The 14,803-nt window shown below is 41.3% G+C and overlaps 2 protein-coding genes and 1 long non-coding RNA gene across 4 annotated transcripts; 1 reads left to right on the forward strand and 2 right to left on the reverse strand.

Moving 5' to 3' along the window:
• Window positions 1–1,177: 1,177 nt before the first annotated feature.
• Window positions 1,178–5,021, forward strand: LOC149388153 (uncharacterized). Its single transcript, XM_089622107.1, has 2 exons — window positions 1,178–4,175; window positions 4,243–5,021. The coding sequence occupies exons 1-2, from the start codon at window positions 1,313–1,315 to the stop codon at window positions 4,719–4,721; spliced, it is 3,342 nt and encodes a 1,113-aa protein (XP_089478233.1). The 5' UTR covers window positions 1,178–1,312; the 3' UTR covers window positions 4,722–5,021.
• Window positions 5,022–6,060: 1,039 nt separating this feature from the next.
• Window positions 6,061–7,884, reverse strand: LOC149388154 (uncharacterized). The gene is made up of 4 exons (XR_016300979.1): window positions 7,730–7,884; window positions 7,591–7,659; window positions 6,790–6,902; window positions 6,061–6,337 (listed from the first exon to the last, which is right to left on the reverse strand). It is a non-coding gene; the product is annotated as an uncharacterized LOC149388154 (long non-coding RNA).
• Window positions 7,885–10,958: 3,074 nt separating this feature from the next.
• ABI3 (AP2/B3-like transcriptional factor family protein) lies at window positions 10,959–14,469 on the reverse strand. 2 transcript variants are annotated; one of them, XM_089623395.1, is made up of 7 exons: window positions 14,291–14,469; window positions 12,372–13,947; window positions 12,169–12,261; window positions 11,943–12,043; window positions 11,758–11,804; window positions 11,564–11,640; window positions 10,959–11,473 (listed from the first exon to the last, which is right to left on the reverse strand). In XM_089623395.1, the coding sequence occupies exons 2-7, from the start codon at window positions 13,830–13,832 to the stop codon at window positions 11,327–11,329; spliced, it is 1,926 nt and encodes a 641-aa protein (XP_089479521.1). In that variant the 5' UTR covers window positions 13,833–13,947; window positions 14,291–14,469; the 3' UTR covers window positions 10,959–11,326. The 2 variants fall into 2 exon arrangements, with proteins under 2 accessions (XP_089479521.1, XP_089479520.1); XM_089623394.1 differs by having other exon boundaries at window positions 12,372–14,469.
• Between the last annotated feature and the right edge of the window lie 334 nt (window positions 14,470–14,803).

Raw genomic sequence — 14,803 nt, forward strand, 5'->3', positions numbered from 1 at the left:
CCTCAACTAAATTGCAGTGTTTTAATTGAATTTGAAAATTGGAAACTATTACTAAGCTATATTAATTTGATAATAGATTGACGAGAGAAATAACTTAGTGAACAAGAATCATAATATTAATGATAATTAGTGAACACTCCAAAACCATCAAATTTGTAGATTAAAGAAGTGAGACCATTTTAGGTAACTTCATTTGGTATCTTATAGCCGCCACATCATCAATATGACGAGGCAAATGAGGTGCTCTTGTAATTACTTGTGTCTTTAACATGATGGTCGATCAAGAGAGTCCTCAAATAAGCAGGTCAGATGAACACCTAAAAAGGCTTGGGACGAAGCAAGATGATACAAATAAAGCTCGAAACAAGAAATCTTCGGGCAAGTGAAACGTTAGGGCAAGAATAGCGTAGAATTATAACGACAAACTTATAATAATAGGGGAAGAGTGTCTCTTCCCGTAAATTTAAAAATATACACTTACATAACTCAAATTCATTACAACATCATTCTATACAAGCAAAAAGAGATTGATGAAGAGCAATACTCAAATTCATCATTCAACTTACATATTGCCATAATTCAAAAAATACAAAAACTGCGCAATCTTTTCCATAGTCAAAGGAGAAAAGGTTGATAAACAAATTGAATAAAACAGAAATGCGTTTGTATTTAGAGTTTTTATTTTAATTTTTTTTTATAGTAATAAACTATGATTTAGAAAAGACATGGCATATAATAATAGAATGGAGCAGGCAGGCATAGGAATTTATAATAATAAAAAAAAAATACTCTGAAGTTTGAACGTAGAGAAGACTTATGAAGCTTGTAGTTGAAGAAAAAAATGAATATGTCCAAAAGGAAGCGATCATCACTTATGTATGCCCTTGTAGTTGTACTCAGAAGAGTGTAGTGTGACTCACTCGGTTCTCGAAACCAGGAAAAACAGCCAATGTTTAGCAAAACTATGCAAACACACATGGCGTACTTAGAGCTAATGAGTAATCTAACACTAGGCTCGTTCAAAACCACAGACACAAGAAAATAAAATACATAATAAAAGTAAAATATAGCCAGGAAAAAAGAAAAACAGAGCTCCCGAGGTAAAAGAAAATGGTGGTGGTGTGGCTCAATCTTTTGTTTTATTCACCCGAGAAGCATTGTATGAAAATACAAACACTAATAAGTGCATTAATGGCATCATCTGAAACCAAGCCGTAGAGTTCAAGAAAAGAATCAAAGTGAGAGAGACCCAATGCAAAAACCAATTAGAGAAGTTTTGGTTTAGTGTTTTGAGGCAAACGAATTAACGACAATGCCTAGGCAATTCTCGATCAAAAAACTTGTTATCCTCTTCTTCGCTCTTCTCTCCCTTGTTTTCACCGCCACTTCAAACAGCGAAGTCGATGAGCTCTATTCATGGCTTCGCAGCTCTCCTTCTTTCTCTACGCACTTCTCCGATTGGAACCCTTTGGACCCAAACCCGTGTGCTTGGACTCACGTGAATTGCTCGGCGGAGAGCTTCGTCACCGAAATCAACATCGACGGTGTTGAGTTGGGTGTTTCATTGCCTTCGAAGCTTTCCTCGTTTCCTCGTCTCCAAAAGCTCGTGGTTTCGAATGTGAACCTGAGTGGGACTATTTCGAGTGACATTCAATACTGCTCTGACTTAACGGTCATTGACTTGAGCTCTAACGGTCTGAAAGGAAACATACCTTCGAGCATTGGGAAGCTTGGAAAGCTTCGGGAGTTGGTACTGAACTCTAACCAGCTCACCGGAGAGATTCCCGGCGAGCTCGGGAACTGCGCGGAGCTTCGAGACTTGATCGTCTTCGACAACTTCCTCGGCGGAACCGTCCCCCCGGAGCTCGGGAGGCTTCTGAAGCTTGAGTCGATTCGCGCCGGAGGGAACAAGGACATCGCCGGGAAAATCCCACCGGAGCTCGGCGGGTGCGAGAGCTTGAGAGTTTTGGGCCTGGCTGATACGAAAATCTCCGGCGCGATTCCGCCTGAGATCGGGAGGCTCTCGAGACTCGAGACGCTTTCGGTGTACACGACGATGCTCTCTGGTGAGATTCCGCCGGAGATCGGAAACTGCTCGGAGCTCGTTGAGCTGTTTCTGTACGAGAACGAGCTTTCCGGGGCGCTACCGCCGGAGATCGGGAGGCTAGGGAAGCTGGAGAAGATGCTTCTGTGGCAGAATGGCCTCGCCGGAGCGATCCCGGAGGAGATCGGAGAGTGCCGGAGTTTGAGAATCGTTGACCTGTCGTTGAACTCTCTGTACGGGAAGATTCCGGAATCTTTCGGAAACCTCTCGAATCTGGAGGAGCTCATGCTCAGCAACAACAACATATCAGGATCGATTCCTTACGTGCTTTTTAACGCGACGAAGATCGTTCAGTTACAGCTCGACACAAACCGGATCTCGGGGAATATTCCAGAGGAGATCGGACGGCTGACATCGCTCGAGGTGTTCTTCGCCTGGGACAATCTATTGGAGGGAAAAGTTCCGGCGGAGCTTTCCGGTTGCCGGAGCCTCCAGGCTCTTGATCTCTCACGCAACGAGCTCACCGGAGAATTGCCGGCGAGCCTTTTCGAGCTCCGGAACCTCACGAAGCTTCTGTTGATGTCCAACCGGATTTCGGGGAATATTCCGGTGGAGATCGGAGGCTGCGCTTCTCTGGTGCGACTCCGGCTTTCTGAAAATATAATCAGCGGAGAAATTCCGAGGGAGATCGGGCTTTTGAAAGCGTTGACCTTCCTGGACTTGTCCGCAAACCGGCTATCGGGTTCGGTCCCGAGGGAGATCGGAGGTTGCGGTGATCTTCAGCTTCTTAATCTCAGCAACAACACGCTCGGAGGCGATTTGCCGACATCGCTGGCTTCTCTATCGAAGCTTCAAGTGTTGGATCTCTCTCTCAACAAGTTTCATGGTCAAATCCCAGCGGAGCTCGGTCAACTCTCATCGCTCAACAGGCTCGTGCTCAGCCAAAACTCGCTCTCCTCTTCAATACCAACCGCGATCTCCAACTGCTCGGCTCTCCAGCTTCTCGACCTGAGCCGGAACGGCCTCACGGGATCGATCCCCGCCGAGATTTTCCAGATCGAAGCGCTGGAGATCGCGCTGAACCTGAGCTTCAACGCGCTCTCAGGCCCGATCTCCCCGGAGATTTCCGCGCTCGGAAAGCTCTCGGTCCTCGACCTCTCGCACAACACGCTCTCCGGCGAGCTTCTAGCCCTAGCCGGCTTGGTGAACCTCGTGTCCTTAAACGTCTCGCACAACAACTTCACCGGATTCATGCCGGACAGCAAGCTCTTCCGGCAGCTCGCCCCGAGCGACGTGGAAGCCAACCCCGGGCTGTGCTCCACGTGCTTCCTCGCCGTCCTCAACGGCTCCGTCGCGGCGTCTCCGGCGGAAATTTCCCGCCGGAGGAGCCTCAAGCTCCTCGCGGCCACGCTGATCGCTCTCACCGTCGCCCTCGTCGCGCTCGGCTCCGTCGCGGCGTTCCGATCGCGAAGATCTCTCCTCCTCCGCGGCGGCGGCGGCGGCGACGAGACCGACTCGGAGCGCGGCGGCGGCGCGCCGGCCCCGCCGTGGCAGTTCACGCCGTTCCAGAAGCTGAGCTTCACGGCGGAGCAGGTGGTGAAGTCGCTGAGCGAGGCGAATGTGATCGGGAAGGGAGTCTCGGGCGTGGTGTACCGCGCCGAGCTCGGGTCCGGCGAGACGATCGCGGTGAAGAAGCTCTGGCCGGCGGTGCCGGGCTCCGTGGGGTCCGCCGGCCGAGACTCGTTCTCGGCGGAGGTCGAGACCCTGGGCTCGATCAGGCACAAGAACATCGTGAGGCTCTTGGGGTGTTGCCGGAACAAAAACACGAGGCTGTTGATGTACGACTACATGGCCAACGGAAGCCTCGGAAGCTTGCTCCACGAAAACGGCGGCGCGTTGGAATGGGAAACGAGGTACAAGATCGCGGTGGGCTCGGCTCACGGGCTGGCCTATCTCCACCACGATTGCGTGCCTCCGATCGTCCACAGAGACATCAAGGCCAACAACATCCTCGTCGGCGACGATTTCGAGCCTTACATCGCCGACTTCGGATTGGCCAAGCTCGTCGAGAATGGGGATTTCGGTAGATCCTCCAACACCGTCGCCGGCTCTTACGGCTACATCGCACCAGGTATTGATAACACTAAAAAAAAAACTCGGCACAATTACAACGCTAAGCCTCTGTTTGAATTGCGCAGAGTACGGATACATGATGAAGATAACAGAGAAGAGCGACGTGTACAGCTTCGGAGTCGTTCTGCTGGAAATACTCACGGGGAAGCAACCGATAGACCCGACCATACCAGAAGGGCTACACATCGTGGACTGGATGAGGCAAAAGAGAGGATTCGGGGCCGAAGTGCTGGACCGAACCCTGCGGGACCGGACCGAGCCCGAAATCGAGGAGATGCTTCAGACTCTCGGGGTGGCCTTGCTGTGCGTCAACCTGTCCCCGGAGGACCGGCCCGCGATGAAGGACGTGGCGGCGATGCTAGAGGAGATTAGGCATCAAGACTTGTGCACCAAGATCGACATGTTCAACAAGACTGTTGTGTCCCTAGGAAGCGATTACGATAATAAGAACTATGTCGATGGAGGTCGGATTGGTAGGAGCAACAACACTAGCTTTTCTGCTTCTTCGTTGCTTCACTCTTCTTCCTCTTCTAATGCCAAATGATGCTTGAGAAAAAGAGTTATGTGTTTACACAGGGATTTCTCATAAGGTTGTAATGCTACTACACCAATGAAGTTAATTCGACAGATGAATCAAAAGTAGAAATGACTAGAACCAAGTTTATCGATTATGGACGTTAGTCTTGCTCACGATGATCCAGAAATCGAATCTGTTAGCATACTTTTTCATGCTCGTGACGATGGATAGTCCCGATGTTGAGGCTTCACGTATGTGAAATATGTATCGCAGTAAGTATTTGCCGATGTAACGCTTCTAATATCGCCAACAAAAAAAATAAAGTTTGAATCCAATAAGCGTATATCGTCCTTGTTTTAACCGTTGAAGGGTTTATCTCAAACTAAATACTAAGAACAACGGCTACTCAGTGGTACCTAACTATGTTTAGGCCAAAGGCAGAGTGGATATTTATGCCCAAGAGCCCCTACTTTTTTTCTTTTCTTTTTTTCTACTTTCCGTTTTTACGGTAACTTGAATTCATTTCTTCATATGGGGGCAGAAGCGCTTACCAAGTACTTGTGTTTTTGTATATAAGATGTATTATCCATTTACCATATACATAAACAACATACAAGAATCTTAACCCTCACGCTTTCACATGCTTATCACCCTTTCGCAAAGCCATTGACTTGTGTGAACGTGCTAACTAAGACCACACACAGTATAAAGGCTTGGAGAGAAACCATTTATTTGGCTCAAAGCCTTGAGGCTACACCTCATGGATATTTTTGTAATTGCCTTGACCTTGGCACTACTACAAAAATTGGATTCTACAACGAAAAAAATAAACTATTACAACAGTTTTGTACCGTTGTAGAAGGCTCAGTGAATGCTCAGTTGTAGATGATTCTACTACGGTTGTTGTAGAGAGTCCAGTTTCTACGACAGTTCTGTACGTTTGTAGAAACTTTTTACAACGATTTTTGTACTATAGTAGAACTTGGGTCAACAAAAACGCCTTTAAGAGCCGCTATTGCCCAATTAAAATATAACTTTCAGAAAATACCCACAAATGTTTTCTGAAGATCCTGTTTTAAAATGTGGATGTGAGATTCAGGATAAACTCAATGTAAAACCACAATGTATTATATTTTAGTCACTTTAACATATAATCAAGTTTTCTCCTCCAACACGATAGAAACCACAAGCGCAGAATGTAAGCAATATAAAGGTGATTTTGAAAACTCTATCAACCCCTAAACATATAATCTAAAACTCGAAGTATATTCATCAGGGTAATAGTGCGTAACTAACCGGAGATATGAAAACCATTAATTATGCATACTCGAAGAAATTCATAATTTGCATATTAATTTGAGTTAAATAATACATACCACAAAATGTAATATTTTCGATCACATAAGGTCTGAAAAAAACTTTTCTCTTCCCTTCAAAGAACTTTGTTTTTCAAGATAATTATGAGAGCTCTCCAAAACATAAGTTGAATTAGAAGAAATTGGAGAGCTGAACGAACAATATTATCAAATTATGAGAACCAAGAAGTAGCTTACAAAGAACGGAAGATCCTCAAAGCTGAAGATATAACTACTCCGACTGTAATCCCAATATGAAAATGAGGACTTCGGTACGTGGTACAAAACCTGACTCGAGAGAGAACAAAACGGTCAAAACACAAACGGTCGAATATATAAAATAAAAAACGAAGATACACATACTTGACTTTCTTATGATCGCATTACACCTCTAGACTGACCAAAGCAAAAATATAAGTTATAAAAAGCGTACTATTCAAGGAAAATAGAATATACATGAAAGAAACATGGAATATAGTCATAAAAATGCTCAAATGCAAAGCATTCTCATTAAGTATTTCCGATAACCATCTAGAAATTAAGTACACAAAAAAAAAAGAAAAAAAAAGAGAGAGAGAAAGAAGAATACAAATATATTTGAACTAACAGAGGAAGAGAACAATATTCACTATTTATATCTCTAAAGTCCCTAAACACTACTAAAACTAAGTAAGAAAAAAGGACATAATCACCAAAATAAAATGAAAAGGAAGCTCTAAAACACAAGACTACAGTTTCACCCATTATAACTTTCAAGAACAAGATTTCCGAGGCTCTCTCTTGTCTGTCTCTGTTTATCCTTCAACACTTGTGGCCAACAGAGTCTCTTTCACCCTTTGAAAATCCCTGAACACTAAGGTCCGTTCGGAACCCAAAAAATGTGAGGGAAAAAAAATGAGAATCCGTTGTGTTTTTCTATCTTGGTTTGAATTAAGAAAAACAAAAGAGAAACCTGATTTTTACCACTTCCAAATATAACAAAGAGTTTCGATTTTCTCATGCCTTCTCCATAACATTTTCATTTTCCTTTCAATTTTCACTTTCTCCTACTTAGTCGGGTTTCAAACGGACCGTTAAAAGCAAACTAAAGGGAATTTAGAGGTTCTAGGCCTTGGTTATAATAAGTTTAGAATCTAAATTCGAACCTATCAAAACAATAATTTCAGAATCTCAAAGTCCTAAATCGCAGAATTCTCAGATTGCGACAGAACATCACAAACTAGAATTATCCCAGGAACACCAAACCCAACATCACCAAAGTCAGGACTAATATTTTCTATCAAAACACATTTTTGAGAAGAAAAATTATAGAATCATCACATATTTTAGTTTGAGAAACGGGAAATTACAAAGCTTCGTAGAAAATCCGAAACCTTAAAATTTCAGAAAATCCCTAAATCAACAACTTCGAAAAAATATACGAACACTACCCAAACATCAATTTGAACATTGACATAACAAATGATGATAAAAAATCCCTATGTGATCCTAAATAATTTCGGGCTAGCGAAGAAAAGAGAAAGTTTCCGAAGATATTTAACTTGATTCGAATATTAATGAGCTAATCCCTCCTCCTTTGATGCCAAGAAGCCGAAATCCTCATGAACAACCTAAAAACACAAAAGTGTATCAGAACCCCTAGAAATTGATGGAGGGAAGAGAAGAGGAGGGTTTTACTACCTTGAGTTGAATACTTCCCGGCGAGCTCCTTCTTTCTCCGGCGAGATTTCTCGTTTTTCTTCTCACCCCTTCTTCACCGTCGGCCTCTTTTTTTTTTTTTTTTTTTTTTTTTTTTTTTTTTTTTTTTTTTTCTCTCCTTTTTATATTTTGTATAATTACTCATTTAAGTCCTCAACTTTATCGCCCCTTATAATTCCACCACAGAACATGTTTCTTTCTTGTAAATTGGTCTTTTATTTTTTGGAAGTTTACACAACTAAAGCATCACCCACAGTTTAAAAATATCACTGTAGAAAATATCATTTTTTTTTTACCACGGTTCAAAATAATCGTTGTAGAGAGATAAAAAGCTGTTGTAAAAAGTCACTCTTTTATAGTAGTTCTTTTATCTATCGCATCGCAGAATCTCCGTTCCAGAATTTTCAGTTTATAATAATAATTTGAGTTGAATATCCGATTTTTTGGGACTAGTTATTGTTGACTTCGAAAAATGAGATCAAACAGTTTAAATAAAAAGACCGATTTATTTTATTTTATGGGTCTCAAATTCGCGTCGTAGATGATCTAATTCGAGTAAAGTTCTTAGTAGTGGACTAATAATCCGAAGATTATAGTTTTCATGTAATCTTGTTGGACTTAGTTCACAAATACATAATTTGTGTACTTGCTTGTGTATCACCTCATTTTTTTTCTAAAGGTTTTAAATACACAAACTAAGCATCGTATTTGACAAATTAGTTCATTGAAGAAAAAATTGTAAAGTATTTTACTCCAAAAAGATTTTATTCACAAAAATAAATGAGTTTGGGAGAAATAACTAGAAAGATAAAACAATAATTCTATATTATCGACTATTTAATGAAAGTTCTAAATAGTAGATAAGTATTTTATACACTATATTATGAACTTTATAGTGCCAGATCATAGCAGATGTTAAAGTAATTCTATTTTGGTCTCTGCCCTTGTTTAGCCGAATCATACTATCACAATTCTAAAAGGCAAGAAAGTCATATAGATGATAATTAATTTCATCCCGAAATTTCGAGTCTTTTAAATTTTACATTTGATACGAGTATTCTATACATATATATATATATATATATAATCAAAGATTTTTTAGATCTACATTGTAATTAAAGAGCGATACTTAGTTTGATCTAGTGATAATTTTAATTACACTACATTCGAAGTTGTCGTAAATTCAATTTTCATCGACATCAAATGTCCTTAAAAAATGTAATTAAAAAGACATGATATAAGATTGTCGTTGGAAAATATTTTATTTGAGGTTCCATACACTAGCTCTAAACTACAAAAGAAATGCATGTAAATTACAAAAAATTCATTTCGTAATCTACTTTTATTTTCCATAACTATATTCTTGTAATGCTTTTTTTTTTTAATTTTAAATTTGAACTTCGAGATTACATGAATACAATCTATTAAAACTAAAAATAGTAGTTGACGTATTAAAAATGTTATTCCGTCGCAACTCTATTTTCGAAATCTATATTTTTCTTTGTAAAATATATACGCTTTTGTAGTCGGTGAAAGAAATATAAATTATTTAAAAATTTATATCAAATTTCCTGTCTAACTATATGAAAATATAAAATAACCCAAATTAAAAAGACAGCATGTGCCATATTAATATAATATGAAAGTTAAGCATATAATATAAACTATAATTTTTAATACTCAGTTGAACTATAATTTTAATTGAGTGTAATATTTCAAACAAATCAGGTACTTCATATAAAAGGCACAGTAGTCACAAATATTTCATTTGATTTAATAAGGAAAGATACAAGTAAAAAAGAAGTTATTTAACTGTTGAAAACGTTACTTTAATTAGACGAACATCGCAAATAAACTTTTATGTTTGTAGACAATATCCCTTATCAGTGTATCATTTTTTTAGGGTAATTTAGTAAAATAGTCAATTTAAACGTTGAGAATTGCTAAATAGTCAAAGTTTGGTAAATATTAGATAAATAATTAATTTTATATATTTACAAACGTAAATATTAAGTAAATAGCCACTGTCATATTAAGTCACGTCATCATTTATGGTTATTTACCTAATATTTACCAAACATTGACTATTTAGTAATATCGAACGTTTAAATTAACTATTTTTCTAATTTTTTGTTTTTTTTAAGGCAGCAAAAGCTGCTATTAAGAATTTAACACACAACTTTCACTTTAAAAGTGGTGTAAAATTCTCCCCCTCAGACTTTCTCACTTCAGGGGGAGGGGGAGTCAATTTTTTTTATTTCGCTTTTGTATTAGATTCCTCATTCTCAAATCTGCTCTCCCCTTTTGTACTCTCCAAGCCAGCAACATCGGTGTTGTCGGATCTTCGTCCGCAACCTTCGAGCTCGGTTTCTTCCTTCTCCGACTTTGCCCCCGTCTCTGGCATTGTTGCCGCTCTTCCCTAGGCCCTGTTCAGGTGGATCCCGACGGCGACGGTTCTTGACGGTGACGGTCCTCAACGGCAGAGTATCCACCTTTTCTATGTCCTTGTATCTTGAGCATGTTTTTCAGGTGAAGGGGTGATGGAGAAGTGGGGGCGCTCCCGATGGCTGAGGCGAGAGGGTTGCGCCCTGTTTTTAAGTATTGGTTTTCATTTCTTTGTTTGTCTTTTTCATTTGTGTTGTGAACTTGGTGTGGTTCATTGTTATGTTTTGGTTTGGAGTCTGGTTAGCCGTCGTCCACATTTCCGCTCGGAAAACGCTGTTAGACTCTTTCCTATACAGCCTGAAGACCTGTCTTTATCTTGGTCAATGGACCGCATTTGATATGGTCTCTCTACTATCCAGTAAGGGATATTCGAAAGAGCTTGATTTATGCTCTTTTCTTTATGTGCCTCTTACACAAATTGAGCTTTTATTTATATTTAGAGTTAGCGTTAAAGGTAGATCATTTCCGATGCAAGTCTTTATTGCTCCTTAGATCTAAGGTCTAATGTTGTATTTGCGAGGCTTTTTCCCATGCTCTAATAGATGGCTTCGAGACCTTTTTTCTCAACAAAAAAAAATGGTGTAAAATTATCAATATTAGTGGGATTGAACTCACAACCTGATAGTTTAAAATTACCCATATTAGTGGAAATTACCTCCACTTCCATGGAATTACCAATATAAGTGTATCATTTTATGTGATAAAATTGTGTACATTGAAATGCACGTGAATACAACAAATCCACGCTCAAAGATCAGCACGAGAAAAAAATAAATCATTTGGGAATGGGAAATCCCATATTCTCGATAAATAAATATTTATAACACAAACCCCATAATTAAACACACGCTATCCTTAAAAAAAAATCTACACATTCAATGTTTATTTCAAAAACCTCTTTGCCTACTACAAATTACAATTAACCATGGGAAATTTAGCACGATAATACGATACGGGAAAGAGATGACCATGATTATTTACGACAGCAACAAGATCTGCAATAAATCACCCCTGGAAGATCCTGATCGTTAATCTGCCACCTAGGGCTCTTGCATGCAGGAGAGAGAGTACACAGAAAAGTGGGGAATCGTGGGTTCGTTTCGTTTGGTGGTTTTCCTCTTTTTTTTTTTGGATTTAGTGTTTCTTATGTGAAGATGACGAAGCAATGTTATTGTTAGCTGGTCCAGATGGAGTGCTTGAGTGCTGGTTTCTCTGAGACTTTACGGGTCGTTTGTTCTCTGATTTTGCTCCTTGTTGCCGTACCTTCACTCCTCGTATCATCTGAAATATAAGTTTTTATTTTTTCAGATCAATAATACGTAAAATAATTTCAGATGAGCCATGAAAAATTATAAAGAGAGATTGACGCACGTATTTGCCACATTTGATGTCCGAGTAGATGACTATGAAGTCCCCTTCTTGGAGTTCGTTTGCTCTCACAAAATCTCCTACAATATTATTATTATTATTATTAGTATTGTTGAGAAGAGAAAAATAGCCAACATTGGTTTGTGTGAATGACAATAGAGTCACCCAAAACGCAATGAAACTCTAATATAACGAACCTGTGTTTTCAAGAAGATACATCCTGCTTTTGTTGTTTGGCCAGTACCTGAACAAAATAAAAACAAACAAAAAACAATCCATCAGTTTTTTTAAAGATTGACATAATTGTGAAATGTATCTACGGTTATAAACTACATACAAGTCAACCATCCATAAATATATTATGTGTGTATAATAAATATACCTGTAACGCATGTTCCAAACACGAGAAGTTCCAATGTCTTCCATGGGAATCGAAATGCCGTCCCTCGCTTCCAGTTCCGGCAGATGGGTTTCCGCTTCTTTCTGTTTTCGCACAAACAAATATTTCCTTAATTTTGCTATTTACCATCAAAGCTCTTTAATTTGACACATTAATCGAAGTCACTAATAAGCGTAAATCTTAATTAAAAAAAAAACAGATGAATTACTTTGGGCAGAACAATTCTTCCGAGACTACCCACGTCGCTTTGCTTCAACACCTTCTGAAGAAGAAACCTCAGGTTCTTCTCTGGCTTCCAACCCTAAAATAAAAAAATATATATATACGAACAAGAAAACCACACAACACAATTACACCAATAAACACACAAAATAAAAACTCGATCAATCTATAAACAAAGTAATTAGCCACCTGACGTTTCTGGTCAGCCGACGAAACCCGGCCGGCTTGATAACCGTATCCACAGCTATTATTGTTACTCTGTGGAGATTGCTGGGCCTCCATCGGCGGCGGAGAAGGCATTGGAGCTCCCATGGGCCCGGTGGGCCAATACACCGGGGCCCAATTTCCAGCCGGACCGGGCTGAACGTGCTGATCCAACTGGCTGTGATTGTGGTGGTGGTTATTATTACTAGTGCTATGCCGATTATGCGATAAAATCCTTCGCTGCCGAGCCATCCGCTTCTTCCGAGCCTCCTTCGTCGCGGAAGACCCGAGCCTCGCGAGCCGCTGAGTATCCCCGTCGGGGTATGATCCGTACTGACTGTTGTTGTAAGGGCTATTGAAAGGGTTCGAGCCGAACCCGGTTTGGAGGATCGGGTTGTGAGGATCGGGGAACGGACTGTACGGAGACGAGGCTATGTTGGGGAACTGAGACTGTGGCCAGGTTTGAGCCGAGTCGATGAGGACGTTATTGTTGGCGATGTATTCAGTCATGGGGTACATGGAATTGTCCCCGGCCACGTATCCGCCGCCCATCGCCGGAGTTTGATAGATCGGCGGGGCCGGGGTTGGGACCACCATAGCCCCCGGGTGAGACCACGAACCCGACTGAGGATAGCAATTATTACTAGGGTTTGACAGCTCGCTAGGGTTTGGTTCGATGAACGGCAGCGATGATTCCGATCGGCGGCGGTGGAGGTGGTTGGTCTGGACCCACTCGAGGACGAGCTTGAGAAGCTGCTTCATGCCTTCTTTGCCTCCGCCGAGTCGCCTCGCAGCGGACTCGATCGTGGACTTCTTGATCTTCACGCTTCTCAGATCCTCCGCCGAGACGCTCTCCTTGTTGGACCTCAGCCAGTCGAGGAACACAGACGCCATGTCATCGGGGCAGTCCTCGTTGACCTTGTCTCCGTTTCCCTGAGCTTCGTTGACCAGAAGCCCCACCGGCACGGTCTGGTAGTCCAGTACGCCCGGTTGCACCTGAACCCTCCCCTCCTGATCGTCCTCGGCCATGTTGAGCTCTCGCTGGAAATCCTCCATGGCCGAGCCGTGGTTGGACTGGAAGATCGAGGAAGGGTCTAGAAAGTCGTCGGTCTCGAGCAAGTCCATGTACCCGAAAGTCTCCAACACGTCGATGCAGTCCATGTTGTTGTTCGTGGTGGCCGAGGACGACAAGGCCATTGGCGTCGTTTGGTTCGCCACCCTCTTTTCCGGGTCGTCTTCGTTGTCTGACTTAATCACGGCCCAGGAAGAGGCGGAGGAGGAAGATGAGGACGAGCGCGTGGTCGTCACGGGTTTGACAGGCGCCGGAGTTGTTGACGACGACGACGAAGATGACGACATGCATGGGAATTCCGGCAGCGGCGGGAACTCCGAGAAGAATATCGACGACTCGTCGTTCACCGCGTCGATCAGATCTTGACCGTCCATGTCGTTTCCTGTGTTGTCAAGCCAGATATCTCCGCCTTCCACCGCCGCGTCATCACGATCTAATTCCTCTTCTTCTTTTTCGATGGGACTATTGTCAAAGCCGGTTGAACTGTCTCTCTTCATGATCCAAAAGTCAATCTCAGTTGGGGTTTCTTTGAAAGAGAGGATAGTTAAGATAGGGTTTCTGTGTTTGTACGGATAAGAGCAAGAGAAAGGGTTGTATCTAATTAAGGAGGCAACAAGGAGAGAAAAGGACCAATTTATTATTTTTATATTTGTTATATATGCTTATCTATAGCTATCAAAATCAAATCTTTACAAGTTGGTATATTTTGCAACATAAAGCATCTGGCTCATCTACACAGCCTTTAAAACAGTACACCCTAAAAAATACACTGCACTCATGAATTAATATCTAGAGGTAGTGGGTCTCAGTAATTTTTTACACAAAAACTCACCAATTAGCAATGCACTAGTCTTGAAAACACATCATCAAACTCAACAAGATACAAAAAATTCAATCCTTTGAAAACTCATGATCAAAACCCCCCCAGACAGATCTATGCTATCCCTTTGGTCTCTGTATTATTTTTCTTTTCTTGCTCTTTGGTTTGAGAGATAAGTTAGAATGGTTTTTTCTTCCTCTGATTTTTGTTTTACCTCTTTCTTTTTGGGTTTTTTGGGAGTTTTATGCACTACACGTTCACATTCAGAGAACGTGTGCTTTTGGAGAGAGATAGAAATAGACTACAAAACAGTTTAAGAGAGAGAGAGAGGAGAGAGATGAGTTAAAATAATAAATAAAGAAGAAAACAAAACCTCGTGCCGCTACCTTCACAATCTTGCTCCGGATTTTGAGCCAAAAGCCATACGTTCTCATTTCTATGGCTCTCATCAGCGGTGCCTCTGCCTTTATTTAAAACCCTAACAGTTTATTTTTTTTAGCTCTGAAACCCCAACATTACTTATTG

Source organism: Urtica dioica, chromosome 8 (assembly GCF_054948205.1).
Source record: "Urtica dioica subsp. dioica isolate 48M chromosome 8, U.dioica_male_clone48M_v1_H2, whole genome shotgun sequence".
NCBI lineage: Eukaryota > Viridiplantae > Streptophyta > Magnoliopsida > Rosales > Urticaceae > Urtica > Urtica dioica.